Below are 20,178 nucleotides of genomic sequence, written 5' to 3' on the forward strand. Positions count from 1 at the left end.
CCTGTCCTCAAGGAGGGAGAGGTAACCAGGTCAGTGGAGGTGTCATTCCCTGCTCCATGGGATCCATGATGGTGCCAGGGGGTAAAATCCCACCTGGAGCCCGTGCTGCTCTTCCCACATCATTCATTTCCTCACAAGGATCACCTGGCTGCCATGGTTTCAAGGAGGATCAGCTCCTCTGCCTGATATTCCCAGCCAGAGAGTGGGAAGCATGTCAAATACATGTATTTATTTACATACATTTACATATGGGCATGGAGTAGGGACATGCTGTGGATGGCAGATGAATGTTTCTCTCTCCTGAGTCCTCATTCTATGACTTTTGACTTCAAGAAAATGCAGCTTTGGTTCATTGTGGTGGTGTTCACAGGGGTCCCAGGATGAGTGAAGAGACGAGGATCTGATTCCATGTTTCAGAAGGCTGATTTATTATTTTATTATATATATTATATTAAAAGAAAATGATATATTAAAACTATACTAAAAGAATAGAAAAAAAAGATTTCATCAGAAGGCTTGAAAGGAATAGAAAAGAATGAATAACAAAAGCTCCTGACTCTCAGAGAGTCTGAGCCAGCTGACTGTGATTGGCCATTAATTAGAAACAATCAACATGGACCAATCACAGATGCACCTGTTTCATTCCACAGTAGCAGATAATTGTTTTTATTTTCCTCTGAGGTTTCTCAGCTTCTCAGGAGAAAAAATCCTGGCAAAAGGATTTTTCATAAAATATATCTGTGACAGTTCATCAAGTGACTATGTAAATGAATCCATCTCCCTGGAATTCCTGGGTATCCTGCAGGATAAATGCCTGATTTCCATGGAAAACATTCCCAATGAGGAAGATCCTGTCTCTTCCTCTCTGTCAGAGAAGAAGTGGGAAAGTTTTGGGGCTCCCTTCTGGTGTCACCCCTGACCTGGGAGTGATTATTTTGCTGTGTCCTCCATGGATACCAAACCCCAAATGTTTTCTCTCCATGCCAGAATATCTTGCTGTGTCTTTAGGGTGAGACTCCAGGCTGGCCTAAGGTCATCCACTAAAGCAGCGTGAAATGTAAATAACATTCTTCTACTTCCCAGATGTGCAGGAAATAATCACCTGAGGGTGCAGACCTGATGAACCAAAGCTGCATTTTCCTGAAGTAAAAAATCAGAATGTGAGGACTCAAGGGGGAGAAATGTTCAGTTTCTACTGAAATAAAAGAGAATCTGGGCACTGATCCTGTAGGAAATGTCTCTGGCCATAGTGAGCTAGAACAGGATGAAAGCTTGGAAGATAATCTTTCTTGGTGTCCCTTTGCTGAGTTCTACCTGGAGTCATCTGTGGTCCAGCCTTGGTTTGGTTTCCAGTGCAGAATGACTTCCTTGGTTCAAAAGGTGTTTTTCAGGGAAAAGCTGGCAGGTCCTTCCTCACTGCCTTACCCTCCACATCCTCTCCCAATGGATTGAACTGTTGGTGAGTTTTTGAGGATATCTATCTGGAATAAATTTGTTCAACAGATCTCTGTCTCCTCTGCGAGCAAAAATTCCCATCGTTATTCCTACGTTCACTGGGAAGCTGAACCACAAAAAGGCAAAACAATCCAACAGAAACAGAGCACAAAACACCCCAGTCCTGTGTCCAGCACAGGTCACCCAGCTGGAGGTTGTCCCAGTGGCTCACAAACATCCCTCTTCCAAAAAATCCTGACCTTACATCCCAGGCTGGATTGGGAAAACAAAGCAGAACCACCAAAGGCCAAATTCCAGCCCCATTCAGACCCCTGCTCAAACTTTGTGCAGCAGAATTTAACACTTGCAGGGATTTTTAGGGGCAGTGGTTTTTCCCCATGGGATTTGTGGGTACAAAGGCACGACTTCTCAGGCAGTTTCAATAATTTTGTTTTATTTAACAGCACCAAATAAAAACACAGTGCTTGGATCAATATTATCCTCATGGTTTATTCCATAAATAAACTCCATTGGTTTGTGAGCTGCTTGTTTTTACTTCCAACATGTACAAATAAAGATTTAAATATTTTTTTGGAGGAAACGTGACAGCTGGTTTGAGTTCTGCAAGTTTTTGATGCAAACATCCTTCTTGGCACCACTCCTTCATCTGCCATTTCTAGAAACACTTTGTGCTCACAGAAGTGGAGTAAAACGTATGTTACAATGAAAAAACGTGAAAAAGTGTTATAAACAAATAGTTAAATATTGCGTTTTTTTAATGGGAGAGCTTGTTAGGTAGTTTCACTCTATGAACAGGAATGGAGTTCTTCAGAAAGCTGAAATATTGGTCCCTTTTGGAATGTTAAGTATTAATGTGAAACTGCTGTTGCTCTGATGATGTGGTAATGCTATTTCAACTGGTTCCTAAACATAACAAATAAAACAGTTTTCTTCAAGGATTTAACTCACAGGAAATCAATTAATAAAATACTTCAGAGAAATAAGTTTTCCATGTATTATAAACACTGGGCTATTGCTACAGAGAAGTGTGCTTTTTAAAAGAAGATTAAGATAAATAATATCCCTGTAATTCAGTATTTGCATTAAAAATTCTTAAAATTATTTCCTCTGGGTAAACTGACCAAAAGGTGATGCTCTGGAACAGCTGTGCTCCCTTTTAGGCTGTTTTTGATTACAAGAAAGTTGCCTTAAAATTTCAATTGAAACATAAATGATCTTTCTTTATACAAGGAGCCAGTGATAAGAAAAATACCTCCAGGTAATTGAGATAACAGTTAATTTTATGGCTTATCTAGAAGTCAAAGGCATTCAAGATCCAATTAGGATGATGAGCAAGAGACTCCTTTGTCACTCCGTGTTTCTGTGGAGGAGCTGGTCCAGTAATTGCTAGAAAAAAAAAATACAAAAATGCTTTAAAATACTGTTAAAACCCATGAGGTGATAGAAATGTTTAGTGATACAGGAGGTGAGGTGGAGTTGGCATCCCAGATTTCAGATTTACTGGCTGCATTTGCTCCAGAAATCACAGGAAATCCTCACCTTTTTAAACATCTCCACACGCAGCCTGTTGCTCTGGATGATGATCCGCTTCTGCTTCTCTTCTTGTTTCTTTTTAACCTCAGGTAAATTGTCATAAATCCTGTCAGGAATTCAGAAAGCAGAGCTCATGTCATCCCTGGGGCTCACAAATAATTAATTTTTCCTGTAGGGAATATCTGCCTTCCGTGCAATACTTGTAATGGGCATCTCTAAGTATTTAAATTTGATTTATGGCATGGGAGTGATAAATTATGAACAGTCATGGTTTGATATGAAATCTGACTGGTTTCAAGTCTTGCTGAAAATTCTTATTTTGGAACAAAAAAACTTAAGAAAGAGATGGGATCAGGTGATTTCAATGCAGTAGCTTCTAATGAGCTCAGTGAAGTTGGTTCCAATTTGTAGCAACAAAATTCAAACCAGAATCTGGGTGAACATGGCTGGTTTTTTGTTGTATTTATGTCACACAATTAGTATCAAGCAATCATTTTCAAGTAATCTTCTAAAATATAAGAAAACCATCATTGTAAGTCTGCGAACTGTTTACATTTTTTCACTGTCATTAGGAACATGTTTTACCAAGGACAACACAATCTTTCCATTCTAAAAATAACAGGAGTTGCCATTCAAAAGGTGGCTTCTGATCTTTTCCCATTAAAATCAGTGATAGAATTCCCAGGATTTGGAAGGGAAAGCTGGACAGTCCTGGTTTCGCATCCTCTGTGCCATAATCTGGGGGAAAAAATCCAAAGTGACCTCACTGCTTCCATTTTTGGGTGTTCAACATGAAGGACCTGCTGAGGGTTTGGTTTTCATGCCCTGCTGAGAGTTTGGTTTTCATTGTCATGGGGGTGTTGAAAGGGCAGGGCTGCCCAAATCTAAGCTGATAGAACAGAGAAAAATCCATGGACAAACTGTAAAGCAGAGGGATTTGTACCTTTTAGATCTCATGTGCATCTCCCTCTCGGGAATGACTCTCTCCTTTGGTTTGAAGAGGTTATCTGGCAGAGAGAAAATAAAGTTAGTACTGGAGGGGTCTGCTTTTACTGAAATCTCAAATGTCATATTTCACTGAGCCACAATTTGCCATCTCTGGTTAAAGTTTTGAAGGCTTAAGGCCAGATCCAAATATCCAAATCTCTCCAAAATTTCCTCACAGGTTCCTGCAGGCAGCTGCACCCTGGCTGCTCCTCAGTGTGTCAGGAACCTGCCCTGGTGCAGCCATTTCTGATTCAATTTACACCGGTTTTGCAGGGCTGTGGATAATTATCTGAGCTTGAGAAGGAGGAAAATCATATTACTCCTTCCTGATCGAGTATGAAGATATCTGTGATAATTCCAATCAGCATTTCCCTGGATAGAGGAAAATAATTTCTGATCCGAGCAGTGAGTGGTTCTGAGGAAAAGGTGATTTTAACACCTGCCTTGCAAAAATGAGTCCTGAATGGGAAGGGAGGATATTTGTACAAGGTGGAAAGCCAAGAAATAAATGAGATCACTGCTGTATCTCTGTGTAAAATTCATGGAATCACAGAATGGTTTGGGTTGGAAAGGACCATAAAGCCCTTCCCATTCCCATGGCAGGGACACCTCCCACTGTCCCAGGTGCTCCCAGCCCCAGTGTCCAGCCTGGCCTTGGGCACTGCCAGGGATCCAGGGGCAGCCACAGCTGCTCTGGGAATTCCATCCCAGCCAGGAATTCCCAATCTCCCATCCATCCCTGCCTTTTGTCAGCTTAAAGCCATTCCCTGTGTCCTGTCCCTCCTTCCTTGTCCCCAGTCCCTCTCCAGCTCTCCTGGAGCCCCTTCAGGCACTGCAGGGGCTCTGAGCTCTCCCTGGGGCTTTTTCCAGGCTGAACAATCCCAAGTCTCTCATCCATTCCCACAGCAGAGATGTTCCATCCTTCCAATCAAAAATCAAAATCAGTGGTTTCAGTTCTGAACTGGTGCAGTTTCCAAAGAGCAAACTCAGAAAGGAGAGAGGCTCTGGAGCCTCCTCTGCCTCAGGACTGACTTTCCCCCCTCAGCAGTTGTCTACACTTAATCATCCTTGTTAAATCTTCAGCACACACCAGCCATATGCTCGATTTGCAAGGAAAACATAATTTGTCTTTTATTTATTAGTGTTCTAACGCTCATTTGCATGTTGATTCACTTAAAAGGAATAAACACTTGGATGCTGCTGCTGTCCAAATGACTCTCAAAGTGCAGGGAGCACCCTTTCTCTGACCCAGGGACACCTTCCACTCTCCCAGGTTGCTCCAAACCCCTTCAAGCTGGCTTTGAACTCCTCCAGGGATGGAGCATAGTGACACAAGAACATTCCAGAGCTTTGTGTAGCCACCAGAACAGGAAATGCCCATCCAGGGGTTTGCAGACCCACTTCCTATTCTATATACAGCATGATAAACTGATAAAATGCATTTTTCCTGCCAGTCCCTAAGTCAGGGTGGCCTCTATTTTCAATTTCTGGGAAGGCTGGGAGCTGTGCTGGTGCTGTTGATCCAGAACAATCCTCTCCTGCTGGCACAGAAGGGCATCAGACCCATCCCTGCCTGGAACAATATATGAGGCTGTGCAGGGCTTTGAAGGGATGGACTCAAAAGAGACTCTGGGGAGAATCCTCCAAGAAAATAATAAATCCACTTCCCCACGGAGCCACGAGGTTAATTCTCATGGCCAAACATTCCTGCAGCCCTTCCCAGCTTGCTATTTACCAGAAGAAAAATCACATGCAATCACAGAGGCTAATCCTTGATGGATTGTAGGATTAGGACTCAAAAGTTAAATAAGAAATAAATAATAAAAAAAAAAAGCTAGAAATGAGAAAATAAAGTCATGAGTGGATTTAAATAGTTGTTAATCCTTGACATTGAGAAGAATGAGCATTTAAAAGGGGAAGAGCAGCAAACAGAGCTGAAATAACCTCGAGCTCATCCTGGAGACCTGGCTTAAAGCTCTCTCCTACCAAGCAAAGATCAAATGTAGACAATTCCCCGGGCTGATAGGCTCTAAATTGTGTTTTAGCTGCTCCTTATCAGAGCCCCTTATCAGATTCCATAGCCTTGGATGGCTTTTGGAGCAGGGATTTGGGAGCAGACCTTCAGCAGTGCCAGGGATGCACCACAGTTAATAAAGCTTCAGACAGAGAGGGCTGAGTCTCCTCCTTGGTGTTTTATTCCCACCCTGTGAAACTCCTGAGTTTCTGGCTTTTACAACTGGTCTCACACCTGCACTAAAGCAAGCGGGATATGAAGGTAAATGGGTCGTCCCTGTAATATATTTTAATTAATGCTAAACTGCACCTCCAAGAGGATGAGTAACTCTCCTGCTTGGGAAGTCAGTAAATATTTAGACAGAGAACAGATGAAATGATTGTGTTGGAACCAGCCCCTGACTTCCTATTTACCACTAAATCACTGGAGCACTTAAAAGAGAAAAACAGTGGCAAAATTTATCAAAGAATACACAATATAGACTCATTTTCTTCTAACATGAATGTAAATTCTCAAAATTTGGTAGGAGCTAAAATGTGCCTTTGAGGATGTGTGCAAAGCAAAGCACTGCTGCTGGTGGATCTCTAATTTAATTTGTCATTAACTGGACTGAAAAAATAATTCACCAAAAACCCATTTGCCCAGAGAAATCCTGGAATACAGAACATTTTTTTAAACACTGGGGTTTTTAAAATCAGCAGTCCCCTAGAAAATAAATTAGCCTTGAATCTAAGGTACATGTGGATGCGATGTTGAGCTCTGCATCACATTTTACTGGGAATTCATCCAGGGTGTGTAAAGCAAAAAAAAAAAAAAAAAAAAAAAAAAAAAAAAAAAAAAAAAAAAAGGCAAAAAAAATTTTTTTTTGTTATTATTATCATCATCATCATCATCATCATCATCAATGTTTTAACATTTTAATATATAATATTATATTATAATGTTATTATATTATATTATATTATATTATATTATATTGTATTATATTATATTATATTATATTATTATATATTGATATATTAAAACTACACTAAAGAAAGAGAAAGGAGACATCAGAAGGCTGGAAAAGAAAGGAATGAATAAAAAAATCTTGTGATTGCTCACAGCCTCGACACAGCTGGACCTGTGATTGGTGATTAATTAAAAACAATTCACATGCTGGGTAAACAGTTCTCCAAATCACATTCCCAAGTAGCAAAACATGGAGAAGCTGCAGTTTCCCAGCTTCTCAGGAGAAAAGATCTTAGCAAAAGAATTTTTCAGCAAATTTGCATGTGACAAGGTGGTTCCCAGGTTTTCCAGCTGTTCAGGTCTCTCCTGCTACTACTGAGACTTCTGACCCTCCTCAATATTTTAATTTTTCTGGAAAACAGTACTAATATCTCTAAAAAACTGTAAAATTGAGAGGTTTATGCAAACATTTTCATATTAGAATGATTTTGGGGATGTTGCTGGAGATTTCAGTCCTCTCTGTCCAAATGATACTTAAATATTCATGGATTTTATCCAGAAAAACAAAAATATTAGCATCTCACCTGGCCTTCCTAAATCTTTCTAATATCATTAGAGCATATTATCCTAAAAAGCATTTTTGTTCCCAAAAATAGCAGCTTTTGAAGAAGATGTGGCAGAATTAACATTAGTTTAATAATATCTTCAAAACAGATCATTCCTCTTCTTAATTCCATTACCTGACTGCAGCTTAGACTTTATTCAGAGCTGCCAGCCAAAAAAGCCAAAAGAATGGGTGGCACTATTAAAAGTTTGAATGGGGAGAAGGAAACTGGGAAATGACCTAAAGTGAATGACTTTGGTGGTGTTTTCAGGGTCTCAGGATGAGAGAAGAGACGAGGATTTTGAATCCATGTTTCAGAAGGTTGGTTTATTATTTTATGATATATATTATATTAAAAGAAAATGAGATGTTAAAACTATACTAAAAGAATAGAAGAAAGGATTTCATCAGAAGGCTGGCAAGGAAATGAATGGAATGATAATAAAATCTTGTGACTGACCAGAGAGTCTGAGCCAGCTGGGCTGTGATTGGCCATTAATTAGAAACAACTAACAAGGACTAATCAAAGATCTTCCTGTTGCATTCCACAGCAGCAGATAATCAATGTTTACATTTCATTTCTGAGGCCTCTCAGCTTCTCAGGAGAAAAAATCCTAACGAAAGGATTTTTCATAAAACATGTCTGTGACAAAGGCCCCAAATAAAGTCCCAGCTGAGCACCAATGTGAATGTCACAGGATTACACCTGAGTGGCTGCAGGATTATTGCAAATTCTCTGATTGCCCCCTTCTCCTCCCTCACTCCAAATAAAACCCTCCCTGGCACAGAGCTGCTGGAGAAATCCACCCCTAGAAAGCCCAAACAAACAGCAATCCAAAAAACACCTAAACAAGCAGCAATCCAAAAATACTTTTGGGGAAGGCTTAGAAGCACGACTGAAGGAATATAAATTGTTTCCAAGATATTATTAAATATTGAGGGTTTGGGTGCAAACCCAGAGGAGCTCAGCAGGGTCCACAGTGGGGTTGAAGGGTAACCATCAAATCCCATGGCCAATCCCAAAGAACAACCAACCCCTCAAAGGAAAGGTGGAAAAAACCCCAAAGGTGCCTGAGAAATTGTGTGAAACCTCCCAAAGTCCCCGTGCACACCAAGATCACAGGGCTGTTCATTCTGCAGATTTAAAGGCCCATAAACAGCTGGTAGTCCTGTCAGTGCAGTAATTACATTACGGTTTTGGAGATTTAAATGCAGTTATTTGAACATTGTTTCTATTCAGCTCGTCACAGTGGGATCCCTAATTTGTTCGACACAGTCAACAGCAGAGTTGTCTATCTTGGACTAATTAGCACTCTCAAAATTTAGCAATGCCCATTACCCAGCACAAAGGCTGCCTGGGAGTTCTGAGCAGGTTCTGTGCCTTCAAAGAGCTCTGGTGATGGTAAAATCTCGTGCAGGATAAACATTTTCAATTTCCTCAGATTACTTTCAGCGTTTTGTAAAACCCTGCTCGTGAAGGACAATTAAAAACTGGTAAGCAGCTCGGGGTTTTGAGGATGGGAAGGTAAATGGGAACTGCACAGATGTTGGTATTTATATGGAAGTTATGCTGAATGCCAATTATTTCTTCATCCTGAAAGAAACTGAAGTTGAAACAACACTGTCAAAACACGGGGAAACCCTGCTAGTCAATAATTTCATGTTATCAATAAAGATGTTTTAGGCTGATAGAATAATCTCTCTGGGAGAGAGAAAAATCCCTGCAGGTCTTTGCTCTGGGTGTGAATTATTTTATTGGAATCCAAGTTGCAAGAGCAGAGAGAAGCACATATCCCAAACTTATTTCAGAGAGAGGTAAGGGCAGCAAACTGCTTAAAACACCTTGGGCTGCAGTTAAAGCCCCATTTCCACCTGAATAAAAGCAGGCACCCACTCCTCCCCACCCTGGGTACTGAGAATTTCAGACTTTCTGTACTGACCCCCAAGAGAACTCTGCATTTGACCTGAGGCTGTGGAGAGGCTTCCAAAATGGAAAAACAGTACTGAGATTATGAGTGTGTAGTTTGATATCACACACCTGTGATATCACACACTTCAATCCAAACTCCACACCCACAATCCCAGTTCCATCATTCCATTTTGGAAGCTTCTCCACGGCCTCAGGTCAGTGCAGTGTTCTCCTGGAGGTTAGTGCCTTCAGCACAGAAAATCTGAAATTCTCAGCAGCCAGGACTCCAACAAGGACCCTCTGTAGTGCAGGTTACAGGCTGTGCTTCACCCAGGGATTTGGATTTCCAGCATAACTCCAGTTCTGCTTCAACTACAGACATGTGACACTTCTGTCATTATAAAAATATTAAGGTCTCACAAACAGAAAACCACACTACACGAAGGCAGATGAGTTACAGAAACCAAAGATTCTCTCTAGACAAATTCACCTTTAATGACCAACCACTAAAAGATGGAAATAGTCATTAACTTCAATAATTAATGAATATATTTCAATATTATGATTTTATTACTCATTAAACAAGCATAAAGATTAAAATTTCATTATAATTTGAGGAGAAATAGGTTTAGCCTTTCATATTTTGTTTCATAAATTATTTGCAGAGTGGTTTGGGGGATTTTCAAAGATGTTCAGACAGAAGTGGGAGATTTTTGCCACTTCCTCTAATAAAGATGACAAACTCCTGGTGTGCTGCTGGCAGAGCTCAGAGTCCTCACACTGCACAGCCCTGAGAGATCTGATTCCAGGTAAATTAACTTGGATCATGGAAATGGTGAATTAATTCTGTTGAGTCTTTAAGATAGAATTCATGCTTTGTGCCATGTGTCCTTATGTGTATTTAGCTCTCACTATAAAAACTCAGTAGGGCTCTGATTAGGACAGACCACTGGAAGTTGGAATTCTCCAGGAAACTCCAAGAGCCCTGATATGTGGCTGCACTCACATCCCCTGCACTCACCCTCATTCTCCAGGGAGCCAAAAACCTATTTGTGTTTCCCCAGGTTGGGGACATCAAATATTCCCTTTCCTGCATCCTCCAGGTGTCTTCGTTAGTTTGTTTAATCTTTTCAATTAATTACTTTTCAGTAGCATAATGTATCTTCAAGCAGCCACAGATTTAAAACCAAGATGTAAAGAGGAATGCCAGTCAATCAAATAAATCTTTGTTCTTTAGTCAACTGAGTTAATTAAAATCCAGATGGCAATTAAAAAAAAAAAAAGAAAAAGAAAAGAAAAAGAAAAGCAATTTGTTTAACATCTTGAGCTTAGATAACATTTACAGAGGTGTTGTGAGGGACAGAAGGGTTTCCCTCACTGGGTGCTGAGGCTGTTTGCCACAACCTAATCATCTTAAATTAGAAAATGACAGAGTTTGCATGGCCTGATTTAGCAGGGCTGGGCAGGCCAGAGCTCTTCCCCAGCTCTGGGATTTCTGACACAAGAGGCAAATCCACACCTGCAGCTGGGGCTCATGTCCCAAATCCCACCTGCCTCCCTGCTGTCACCTCTGTCCCCAAACTGATCATTCTGTAAGCTGGGAGAGGATGAAATGTCATTTATTGCCATCAGCCCACAACCAGCAGCAGCTGCACCGTGCTGAAGAACACAACTGCATGTGACAGGGACAAAAAGTGCCCAAGGAGCTGCCACAGAGCACAGGAAACTCCTCATCCCCACTAACCCTTCTCAGGAATTCCTGCCAGGAGCATCTGCACAGATGCTGGAGTGTCACTGTCATAGTTTCTGGAAGATCCCTTTGCCAAGATTTCTTTTCTTGGGAAGCTGGGAAGCCTCAGAGAAAAATGAAAACAATAATTGTCTTATTTGCTTCTCCTGTGTTTGGCTGCTTTGGAATGTGGTTTGGAGATTGTTTATCCAACAGGTGAATGTTTGATTGGTTTCATGTCAATTGTTTTTACTTAATGACCAATCACTGCCCAGCTGTGTCAGGACTCTGGAAGAGGTCAGGAGTTTTTAATTAGTATCTTGTTAAGCCTTCTCTAAGTATCCATTTTCTATTCTTTAGTATAGTTTTAGTATATTAGTATATAGTATTTAGTATGTAAAGAATATGCTATATTCTTTAATATAGCATAAGTACATGAAAAAATAAATTAGCCTTCTAAGAACACGGAGTCAGATTCATCATTCCTTCCTGCCATGGGGGACCCTGAAAATATCACACTGTGGAATGAACCAGGAACAGCAGCTCTCCCATTCCTCCCCAAATTCAATTTGGAAATTCCATCCAGGACTTCCAAGGGCAGCCAAGGACGTGCTGCTGCTCCCAACTCACCGCTGAGAGGGTCAGGGATGGTGAATTGCCTCTTCCTGCTGGAGGTGGAGGTGGAGAGCTTGCGCGCCCGGGCCCGGGGGGTGCCCGGGGGAGCCTCCCTGTGCTGGGCCCTCCTCAGCTGCACCATGAGCTCCAGCCTCTTGAGCCTCTGCTGCGAGCGCGAGATGAACTGGGGGTTGTGCAGCTCCAGGGCCTCCTGCAGGACACAGCGAAGCTGCTTTATGCTCCGGTAATTCAAAGGGAGGAAAAGGCGTGATGGGTGTAGGGCTGAGTTTGGTTAGGGATGTTAAAATGGTGCAAATGAGTCAGGGTTTTGGTTGGAAGGGAATTTAAAGCTCATCCCACCCCAGCCATGGGCAGGGTCACCTCCCACTGTCCCAGGTGCTCCAAGTCCTGTCCAACCTGGCCTTGGGCACTGCCAGGGATGCAGGGGCAGCCACAGCTTCTCTTCACAGCTTCTACCCTCCCAGCCAGGAATTCCATCTCAATATCCCATCCATCCCTGCCCTCTGGCACTGGGAAGCCATTCCCCCTTGCCCTGTCAAGGTTACACATTTATGTGTTTCAAATTACATATTTTTACATCCAAATTCAAGTTCTTGATGTTTTGCCTGTTTCCTTTTCTCACCCCATCACTGAAGCAACTCATCACTGGCAGTTCACAAACTTTCCTGTTTATTTAGATTGTCAGATTTCTCCATGGCTGATCCAGAAAGAAAACACTTCCCAGTCAAAGGCTGCTTCAACGTTTAGGAATGTCTTAGGACAGGGGAAAGGAGCAGAGATGGGTCTGCAACATGTGCAGGAGGAAAAGGCAGGGAAGTCCATCAGGCAGGTACCACCTGGGCCATGTCCACACCTACAGCTGGAGCTGGAAGTACCAGGCGCTTGGGAAGCTGGGAATTTGTAAATTCCCAAACTCTTAACAAGTTCCCCCCCAGGAACTGCAGCTGCAGCTCCAAACAGGGAGCCTGGACAACCAAGCAAGTTCTGGCAGTGGATACAAACTGCCAAAACTTCACTGGAAAGGGAAAAATCAAGGAATGTGAACTTCTGCCCTTAACAAGTTCCCAGGAAGCAAACACCATCCATGGGGAAAAAGGGGAGAAAACGGAAAAAAAAAAAGAAAACTAAGAGGGGGAAAAAGGAAGAAAAATGATGCTTTACCCGCAGTGAACATGGAGCTGCTGGAGTTTTCTCCTGCTGGGAGTGGGGCTCTGGCCAGGTGAGCAGGTTTTTGTCCCAAGCCACACCTGGAGAGCAGGCCCTGGACAGGGTCACCCTGGAGAGTGGCACCCTGGACAGTGGCACCCTTGACAAGGGCACCCTGGACAGGGGCACCCTCCAGCCTTGCTTGTCCTGTGCCTCGAGCTCCTCTGCTCTGTCCCTCGGAGCAGGGAATTCATAATTGCCTTGGAGAGATTTAAAAGTTCGTTAGGAGCGCATGGCTAATTTTTTATTGGGTTCTCCACCTCATTAGACAGAGAGGGCAATTCCTGAAATAAGAAAGCCAGGCTGTTATTAATAGGCCTCATTAGGCAGAAGAGATCAGGTCTAATGGTGGCTGCCCTGTGACACCCAGAGTGTCTCTCACATTATCCAGACCTCACAGGGAAGGAAATCACAATTAAAACTCTGGGACACTCAGCTCTCTTTGCTGGTGCTTCCCAAAATCTGCGCCATGGAAAGCCAGGGATATCTTGCTGTGTGACCTGCAGGTGGAGTTCATTCCAATTTATTGCAGAAAATACCAGATTGTTATGGGCTTTAACCACAAATCATTTCCCTTTCACCACACTGAGCCTTTCATCAGCACCACTGTTTTGTTTTTTTTCCTTTGTTTTTAATCCAGTTTGCTTTCTGTCATTCCTACAGATCCATTAGCCAGTGGAAAAGCTCCATTAAAAAATAATCAGCAAAAGGTTATTGTGCATTATAGGGCATTATTATGAAACTTGTCAATTCACATTGAGAAAAAGAGATTATTTTCTACACTTATAATTAAGTTTTAATGCTCACTGACTGATACTCCCTGTACAAATTAGGACCAAAAGAAGGCTGTGTGCTCAAAAATCAGATTCTCATTCAGGACAGAACGAATCCAAAATAACAAAGGAACTTCAGAATGGCTCCATATGAACTGTTTGAAAAGTCACACTGGATGGAGTGCTCCTTCCTTGCCAAATAATTTGATTTCTAGAACTAAATATCTGGGAATAAAGCCCGTTACTGTTTTATTTCAATTTTTGGTTACAATAAACTTAAAATATTTTCCTCTTTATGACATATTGTACATATTATATTGTACTTTAAAAACATATTAAAAAGATCTGTGTTGGGTACATTTGCCTTATAAAAGCCTGAACTGTATTTCCTCCCTAACACTGTTCTCACCAACATTTTGGAATAAACCTTGAAACCTGTGAACATGAAATTAAATTCCTCCCTAAGCCAGGTTTAGAGGTGTGGATTAAGTTGGGCTTTGCCAGATCTCAGTGGATGCTTCACTTTTGTAAAACAAAGTTGCTCTCAGTTAGGGGAATGCCATGATTTAACTTCAGGCATTAAAAACAGCATTTAGGCTTCCAAATGTGTGACATTCAGTAGCTTTATGCTCAGTGATGACAAATTTTCCCTACCTGCCTGCAAAAAATTCTCTTCAGAAAACACAGCTGTAAGAAAAAAAGGTTCTATGACAGGTTCTATTACAACATTTTTAAGGAATAAGTTTCTCACAAACATATTGATACTAAACCCAAATTATTCTCAGTTGCTTTCTGCAAAAATACCTGGTGCATGAATACAGCTGCTGGTGTCATCCGCATTTCATCTGTGAGAATTAATGTTGGAAGTAAGACATCCCAGACACAGCTGAACCCAAAGAAATTATGTTTTATGTTATTAAATCTTGTTAATAATCATAGTTCCAGTTGTTGTGTCATTAAAAAAAAGGTTGAAGGAGTGAAAGAAAGGTATCAGAACAAGGTTGTAAAAATAACCTCACTACTGGTAGTACCTGGGTAGGGTGGGGCTGCTTGACTTTGCAATTTTAATGCTTTTTCAAGATTTTCTTGGGAATCTAAGCCTATCTTGGTAATTTTAATCTTGTTTTCTGTGAACCATAGCAATGTATACAGTCAGATCAGCTGATTGATCTCTCACCAGATGACTCACGCTCAGCACTTAAAGCTGCACAAAAATGGCCCGAATTTCCATTATTTCACTTTTCTTCTCTGAGACTGATCTCATCTTATTATTGAAACCATATTCCTGACAACCACAGTAGGATTTGTACCTTACTTTTTAGGAGCTGCTTTTGCCTGTGAACATTTTCTTCCCAGAGCATTCCTGATGACGCCTTTGCGTTGCATGTGCTGTTGGAGACACACATTTTTGGTTTCAGGACACCCTGTGCTTGGATCTCTTTGGGTTTGGAGGGGTCTTTGGAGGGATCTGCCCTGTTGGATGAGCCATCAGGAGCAGCAGCAATGGTTTCTCTGGAGGCTGCAAATGGAAGGGAGCCAGGGGTGGTTGTGCTGCTCCTCTTCCTGCTTCCCAACAGCATTGGTGTTCCTGTGAAAAACAGAAAAACAATCCTACAACATGGGAATTTTTTTTTTCTCAGCCTTCTAATCCATGTGGTTTTTATTGGTATGGCAGAATCCTGGAGTTGTATGGGCTGAGCAATCAAAAACTGCAATGGCAAAGCATTGTACAAGTTGGACTTTTGGGTGCCGGTTCTTGCTATGGCTTTGCACAAAGCCAGAGTGGGGCACTGGAAATGCTGGGGGTGGGAGATGCTCCTGAGGCAACCACTCCACTGGAGAGGGGATAAAACCCTGATCCCAAAACTTGTTAGGCCTTGGTTTTCATCACAGCCACCGCTGAACCCATAACAATGATTTTGATGAGGTTTAAACAATTTCAAATCCTAGAATCCTGGAACACTTCCAGTTGAAATGTATCCTAAAGAACATCCAGTGCCACCCCCTTCTATGGGCAGGGACACCTCCCACTGTCCCAGGTGCTCCAAGCCCTGTCCAACCTGGCCTTGGGCACTGCCAGGGATCCAGGGGCAGCCACAGCTGCTCTGGTCACTCTCCCCACCCTCCAGGGATCAATTCCTTCCTAAAATCCCATCCATCCCTGCCCTCTGGCTGTGGGAAGCCATTCCTCTTACCCTGTCCCTCCAGGCCATTGTAAAGATTCCTTCACCTTTCTTCTTGTCTTTTTAAAAGCAGATTTAACACAATTCTTTCCCTGCTGACTCTTTGCCATGTCTTGGCTGAGAACAGAGCGAAGATTAGAAGTGTTTTTCTCCTTTGAGCCAATTCATGGCAAAGGGTGAGATGGCACTGCAGGGATTTTAAAGAATTTGTGAAGAATTTGTGGATGTGGCACTTGGGGACATGGGTTAGTGATGGGCAGTGCTGGGGTCATGGTTGGACTCGATGATTGTGAGGGGTTTTTCCAACCTAAATGATTCTGTGATTCTGTGTTTGGCACTTCCTTATCTCAGAGTCACTCACTAAGATCAGATCCTGTCTTGTGGGAAGCTTGCAGTTCACTTTCCCAGTCCTTAATCCACCATCAGTAGATAAGAAATATTCTTTTCCACAAAATTATGATCTCCTATGCAATTTAGTGACCTGACTGACTCATGTCTCTTTTGACTCTCCAGTATTTCTGAGAAAATCAGAGGCATTAAGATACAGCATTTCTTCCCTTTCCCTGTAGATCAGAGCTTGGAGCACAGAACCACAGAATTGTTTAGGTTGGCAAAGCCCTCAGAGATCATCGACTCCAACCACAACATCTTGAGCTCCTTCCTGTCGCTGCCCATACAGTGAGAAGGAGTCAGCTCCTCAGGGGATCCTCCAGTGAGGGATCCCTGAAGATCAGCACAAACAGAAAAAACAAACCTTAGTTTTAATGTTTTTAATTAAATTCATTGAGATGGACCCTATCCAAAGCAGTTTCACAGCCCTACAGAAAATCTGGTCAAAGCAAGGACGTGCACACAGAGCTCTCAAATATCCAAGCTCTCCTGCTCTCTGACAAAACTTATTTTTCTCTGTGCTTTTCATACATTGCAAATATCTCCCTTATCTTTTATCACAACCAAGTCCTTTTCTCAGATGGAAACAGTTTTGATGCAAATGCTCCCAAGAAACTGGACAGACTCAATTCTGTGCATCCCCTCAGAGCTCTTGCATATCCATGGACCTGCTCCCTGACCAATCCCATTCCTGCAGTCACACAAAAATGTCTTATGGCACAGAGAGGGGGCAAAAAGCACTGGGACAGATTAATGGAATCATGGGCTCAAAGGGTGACTGTGGGAGGAGGTAGGAACAAGCAGTGGGGTAGGAGAAGATGAAGAAAGCAGCAGGTAGCATTGAGGAACTGCAGAGCAGCAGGGGAGGAAGCCCTTTCACTCAGGCAGCCAAGAAATCAGATGGATAGAGGGGAAAAAAGGAGGGGAGCTAAGCCCCAGGAAGAACCTGAATGGAAAACAGATTATCTCATTAAATCACCTTTTAAATTGAAATCGTTTACTGGCCAGCAGTACACAGAGAAGAGAAGAAAGAAGAAAAGAGGAAAGAGTTTCTGCTCATCCATGGCAGCATCACAGTGGGAGATAATTTGCCTTCATATCAAGAAACGGTCTGTGCAGCAAATGTGTGTTGTGAAGCCAAACAGCTTGGCTGTCAAATTGCTCCAGGCAGTGCTGTGTCCCCAGGAGGGGCTGTTTGCTGCTGCTGGGCTCCCCAAAATCAGCAGGAGTCATCAGGAGGGTCACAATGGGCTGAAGGGAGATGGGTGGAACAGTGGAGACCGGAGTGAGGGAAGGAGGAGGCTCCAAGCCACATCTCCCCTCTCTAACTCAGAATATTGATCTGAACACAAGAAAGAAGAGCTGCCTGGAGTATTCACAGCCCATTTACTCCTAACTACCAGACTAGCTCTCCATGGATATTGGCTTCCAAGTGTAAGTACAGCAACCTTCAAGAATGGACAATTAAGCTCCAGGAAATTTCTTACGCGTTGTGCGTATGGAGAAAACCTTCTCTCCTCTCTGCACCACTTCCCTGCTGAAAGAAACTCCACCAGTGGCATCCTCCAACAAGGCCTGGGGGACCCCTACAAAGATGTGGAGTAGGAGAGAAGGAAAAGAAATGCATGAACAAAACTAAGAATGGGGTCAAAAACTACAAAAAGGGGATGGATGCTTCTTAGCATTTTATGATAAAAGGTTGCCTTGAGAAAGAATTTCAAAACCCCCCATGATTCCTGATGAAATTCAGGAACAAAATCAACACGTCCTTCCTGCATGAAAAGCTTCTTCCTTGTGGATCTGGTTCTAATATTCTAACTGAATCTTAATCCTTATTAGATTCACAGTATGGTGGGGATCTTTTTTTTGTGGTAGTTAATTAAAGCAATAAAAAAAATGTGCATCTTCTTCTTCTCTAACACTGAAGGCAATCAGAATAATAACAGAGTCAATTTGCTAAATTCTTTCTTCCAGCTCCCTCTTGAATTAACCTTTCTCTTCCAAAGGTGCACCCAGGTGGAGCAAAATCTCCAGGAAAACAGAGCAAAGCAAACCAGACAGGGGCTCCAAAAATCAACTCCCTCATCCTCAAAGCAGCTCTCAGTAACTTTAATGAACACAGATGCAAATGATATTTAGGAATAAAAAGAAAAAAAAAAAGAACAAGGCAAAGGTACTTAAAGGTAAGATCACAGCGTTTCACTCTGTACACCCTGGACCCATTTTTAATATTCTGTGTGGGGAATTAGGACTGTTACTCTCATTAAGACTATCTGGAATTGCATATCTAAATCCCTCCACCAACCCAGCTTGAAATATATATGCCCCACTGAGAATAGCCAGAATTGCAACTGGATGACCAGAAATAGATGGTTTTTCTATTATCCCAGCTGAGGAAAGCCTTTAAAACCAATGAACAAAGACATGCAAGTGTAATGCTTTGGGAGATATGGGAGAGCAAAACTCAAAGAAACAGAAAGCAGAGTGACTCCATTAATAAAATTCAGCCAGTATAGGTTGTAGCTGGAAAAGTTCAGCTGCTTATAGAAGCAAATTTAAGGAACAAAGTCATAATTACATCTGGAGAAGAGTCATTTTTGCCCTGTGCAAGAAAGATGACAAGAGCTCAATTTTTAAATAACGACTTAGTGAAAACCATACCATATAGGAGGAGTTTAAAATATTCTGTAAAACCAAGGGTAGGTTTTCAAAAGCTCCTTAAAAAAAAAAAAAAGAAAAAAAAATCCTTGATCTTGGAGTAAAATAAGTATATTGTTTTACTGTAAAGTATCTTTTTACATTTCCCCTCTCTCCCTTCAGGGGGTTTTGCTAACGGGAAGTGACCCTGCATTACAGCAGGGTAAATTTGAGACACACACAATCCAGGCAAACATCCCCTGCTCCATTGTTACTGCTTTTTTCCCCCCATTTCACTTTACAGCAGGATAATTCAGCTTTTCATCCTTGAATATAATAACACTCTTCCCAGAGTTCCAGTGTGGATTTTTGATGATTTGTGACAAAGTGCTCCTTTGAAACTGGCCAAATCTCATTTTAGCAGAGGCAGGGCTGCAGATCCTCCCCGGCCACCGAGTCAGGCCGAGAGGTGGCTGGGGAGGGGACACTGAGCTGATTCCCCGGGTGTCCCCAATGAGATCAGACATCAGCACTGGGGGTGGCTGTGCATTGCAGAGCACCTGCTGGGGGGTTTGTTTGAATTTAATAAAAAAGCCCCACATCCTGAGCTGCTGAGCTCTGCCGGACCTCCGTGCTGGGAGCCGATGCTGCCAACACCCCAAGCAGAGAGGAGCAGGAATGAACATTCCTCAAATATAAGAAACTTCTGCCTCCTTCAAGATTCAGCCCCAGCAGTTGTGGAGACCCACACGTGCCTCGAGCAGCCATCCATAATCCCGAGCAAGGCTCCAGCCCCTGTCTGACAGAGACTGATGGCCTAGCCCTTATCATGAATCAAGGGTTGGCACAGCTGAGCCACGCAGTCTTAGATGGGAGCAAACAGAGCACATCATCTCAACAGCCTGGGAACCCAGAGAAATGGAAACACTGAGAGCCATGGCAGTGTTATTAGTTATGCCAGGGTTTGTCAAGGGATGCAAGGTAGGATGGAGGATTTATTTTTTACGAAAGGTATCACTTGTGATCAGTCAGCGAGCTGCAGTCGGCCAGGGGTGCCACAAAATTCATGTTTTGACTAAAATTCCTGCTGACCAGCAATGAGACTTTTGTCCCAAACTGCCTCCTGATGCTTCTCAAATGATTCATTTGCAAAAAGCAGCATCAGCTGCTG

The 20,178-nt window shown here is 42.4% G+C and overlaps 1 protein-coding gene across 2 annotated transcripts in view; it reads right to left on the reverse strand.

Moving 5' to 3' along the window:
- Window positions 1-1,933: 1,933 nt before the first annotated feature.
- The window catches only part of C9H10orf90 (chromosome 9 C10orf90 homolog), a 100,015-nt gene continuing 81,770 nt past the window's right edge, over window positions 1,934-20,178 (reverse strand). For both annotated transcript variants that reach the window (XM_058810698.1, XM_058810697.1), the window contains exons 4-9: window positions 15,113-15,385; window positions 12,980-13,224; window positions 11,813-12,008; window positions 3,932-3,995; window positions 2,995-3,094; window positions 1,934-2,841 (exon numbers count right to left, since the gene is read on the reverse strand). In XM_058810698.1, the coding sequence (XP_058666681.1) occupies window positions 2,803-2,841; window positions 2,995-3,094; window positions 3,932-3,995; window positions 11,813-12,008; window positions 12,980-13,224; window positions 15,113-15,385 (917 nt within the window). In that variant the 3' untranslated portion in view covers window positions 1,934-2,802. The remainder of the gene's footprint in view (window positions 2,842-2,994; window positions 3,095-3,931; window positions 3,996-11,812; window positions 12,009-12,979; window positions 13,225-15,112; window positions 15,386-20,178) is intronic.

The sequence above is a fragment of the Ammospiza caudacuta genome, chromosome 9 (assembly GCF_027887145.1).
Source record: "Ammospiza caudacuta isolate bAmmCau1 chromosome 9, bAmmCau1.pri, whole genome shotgun sequence".
Classification (NCBI taxonomy): Eukaryota; Metazoa; Chordata; class Aves; order Passeriformes; family Passerellidae; genus Ammospiza; species Ammospiza caudacuta.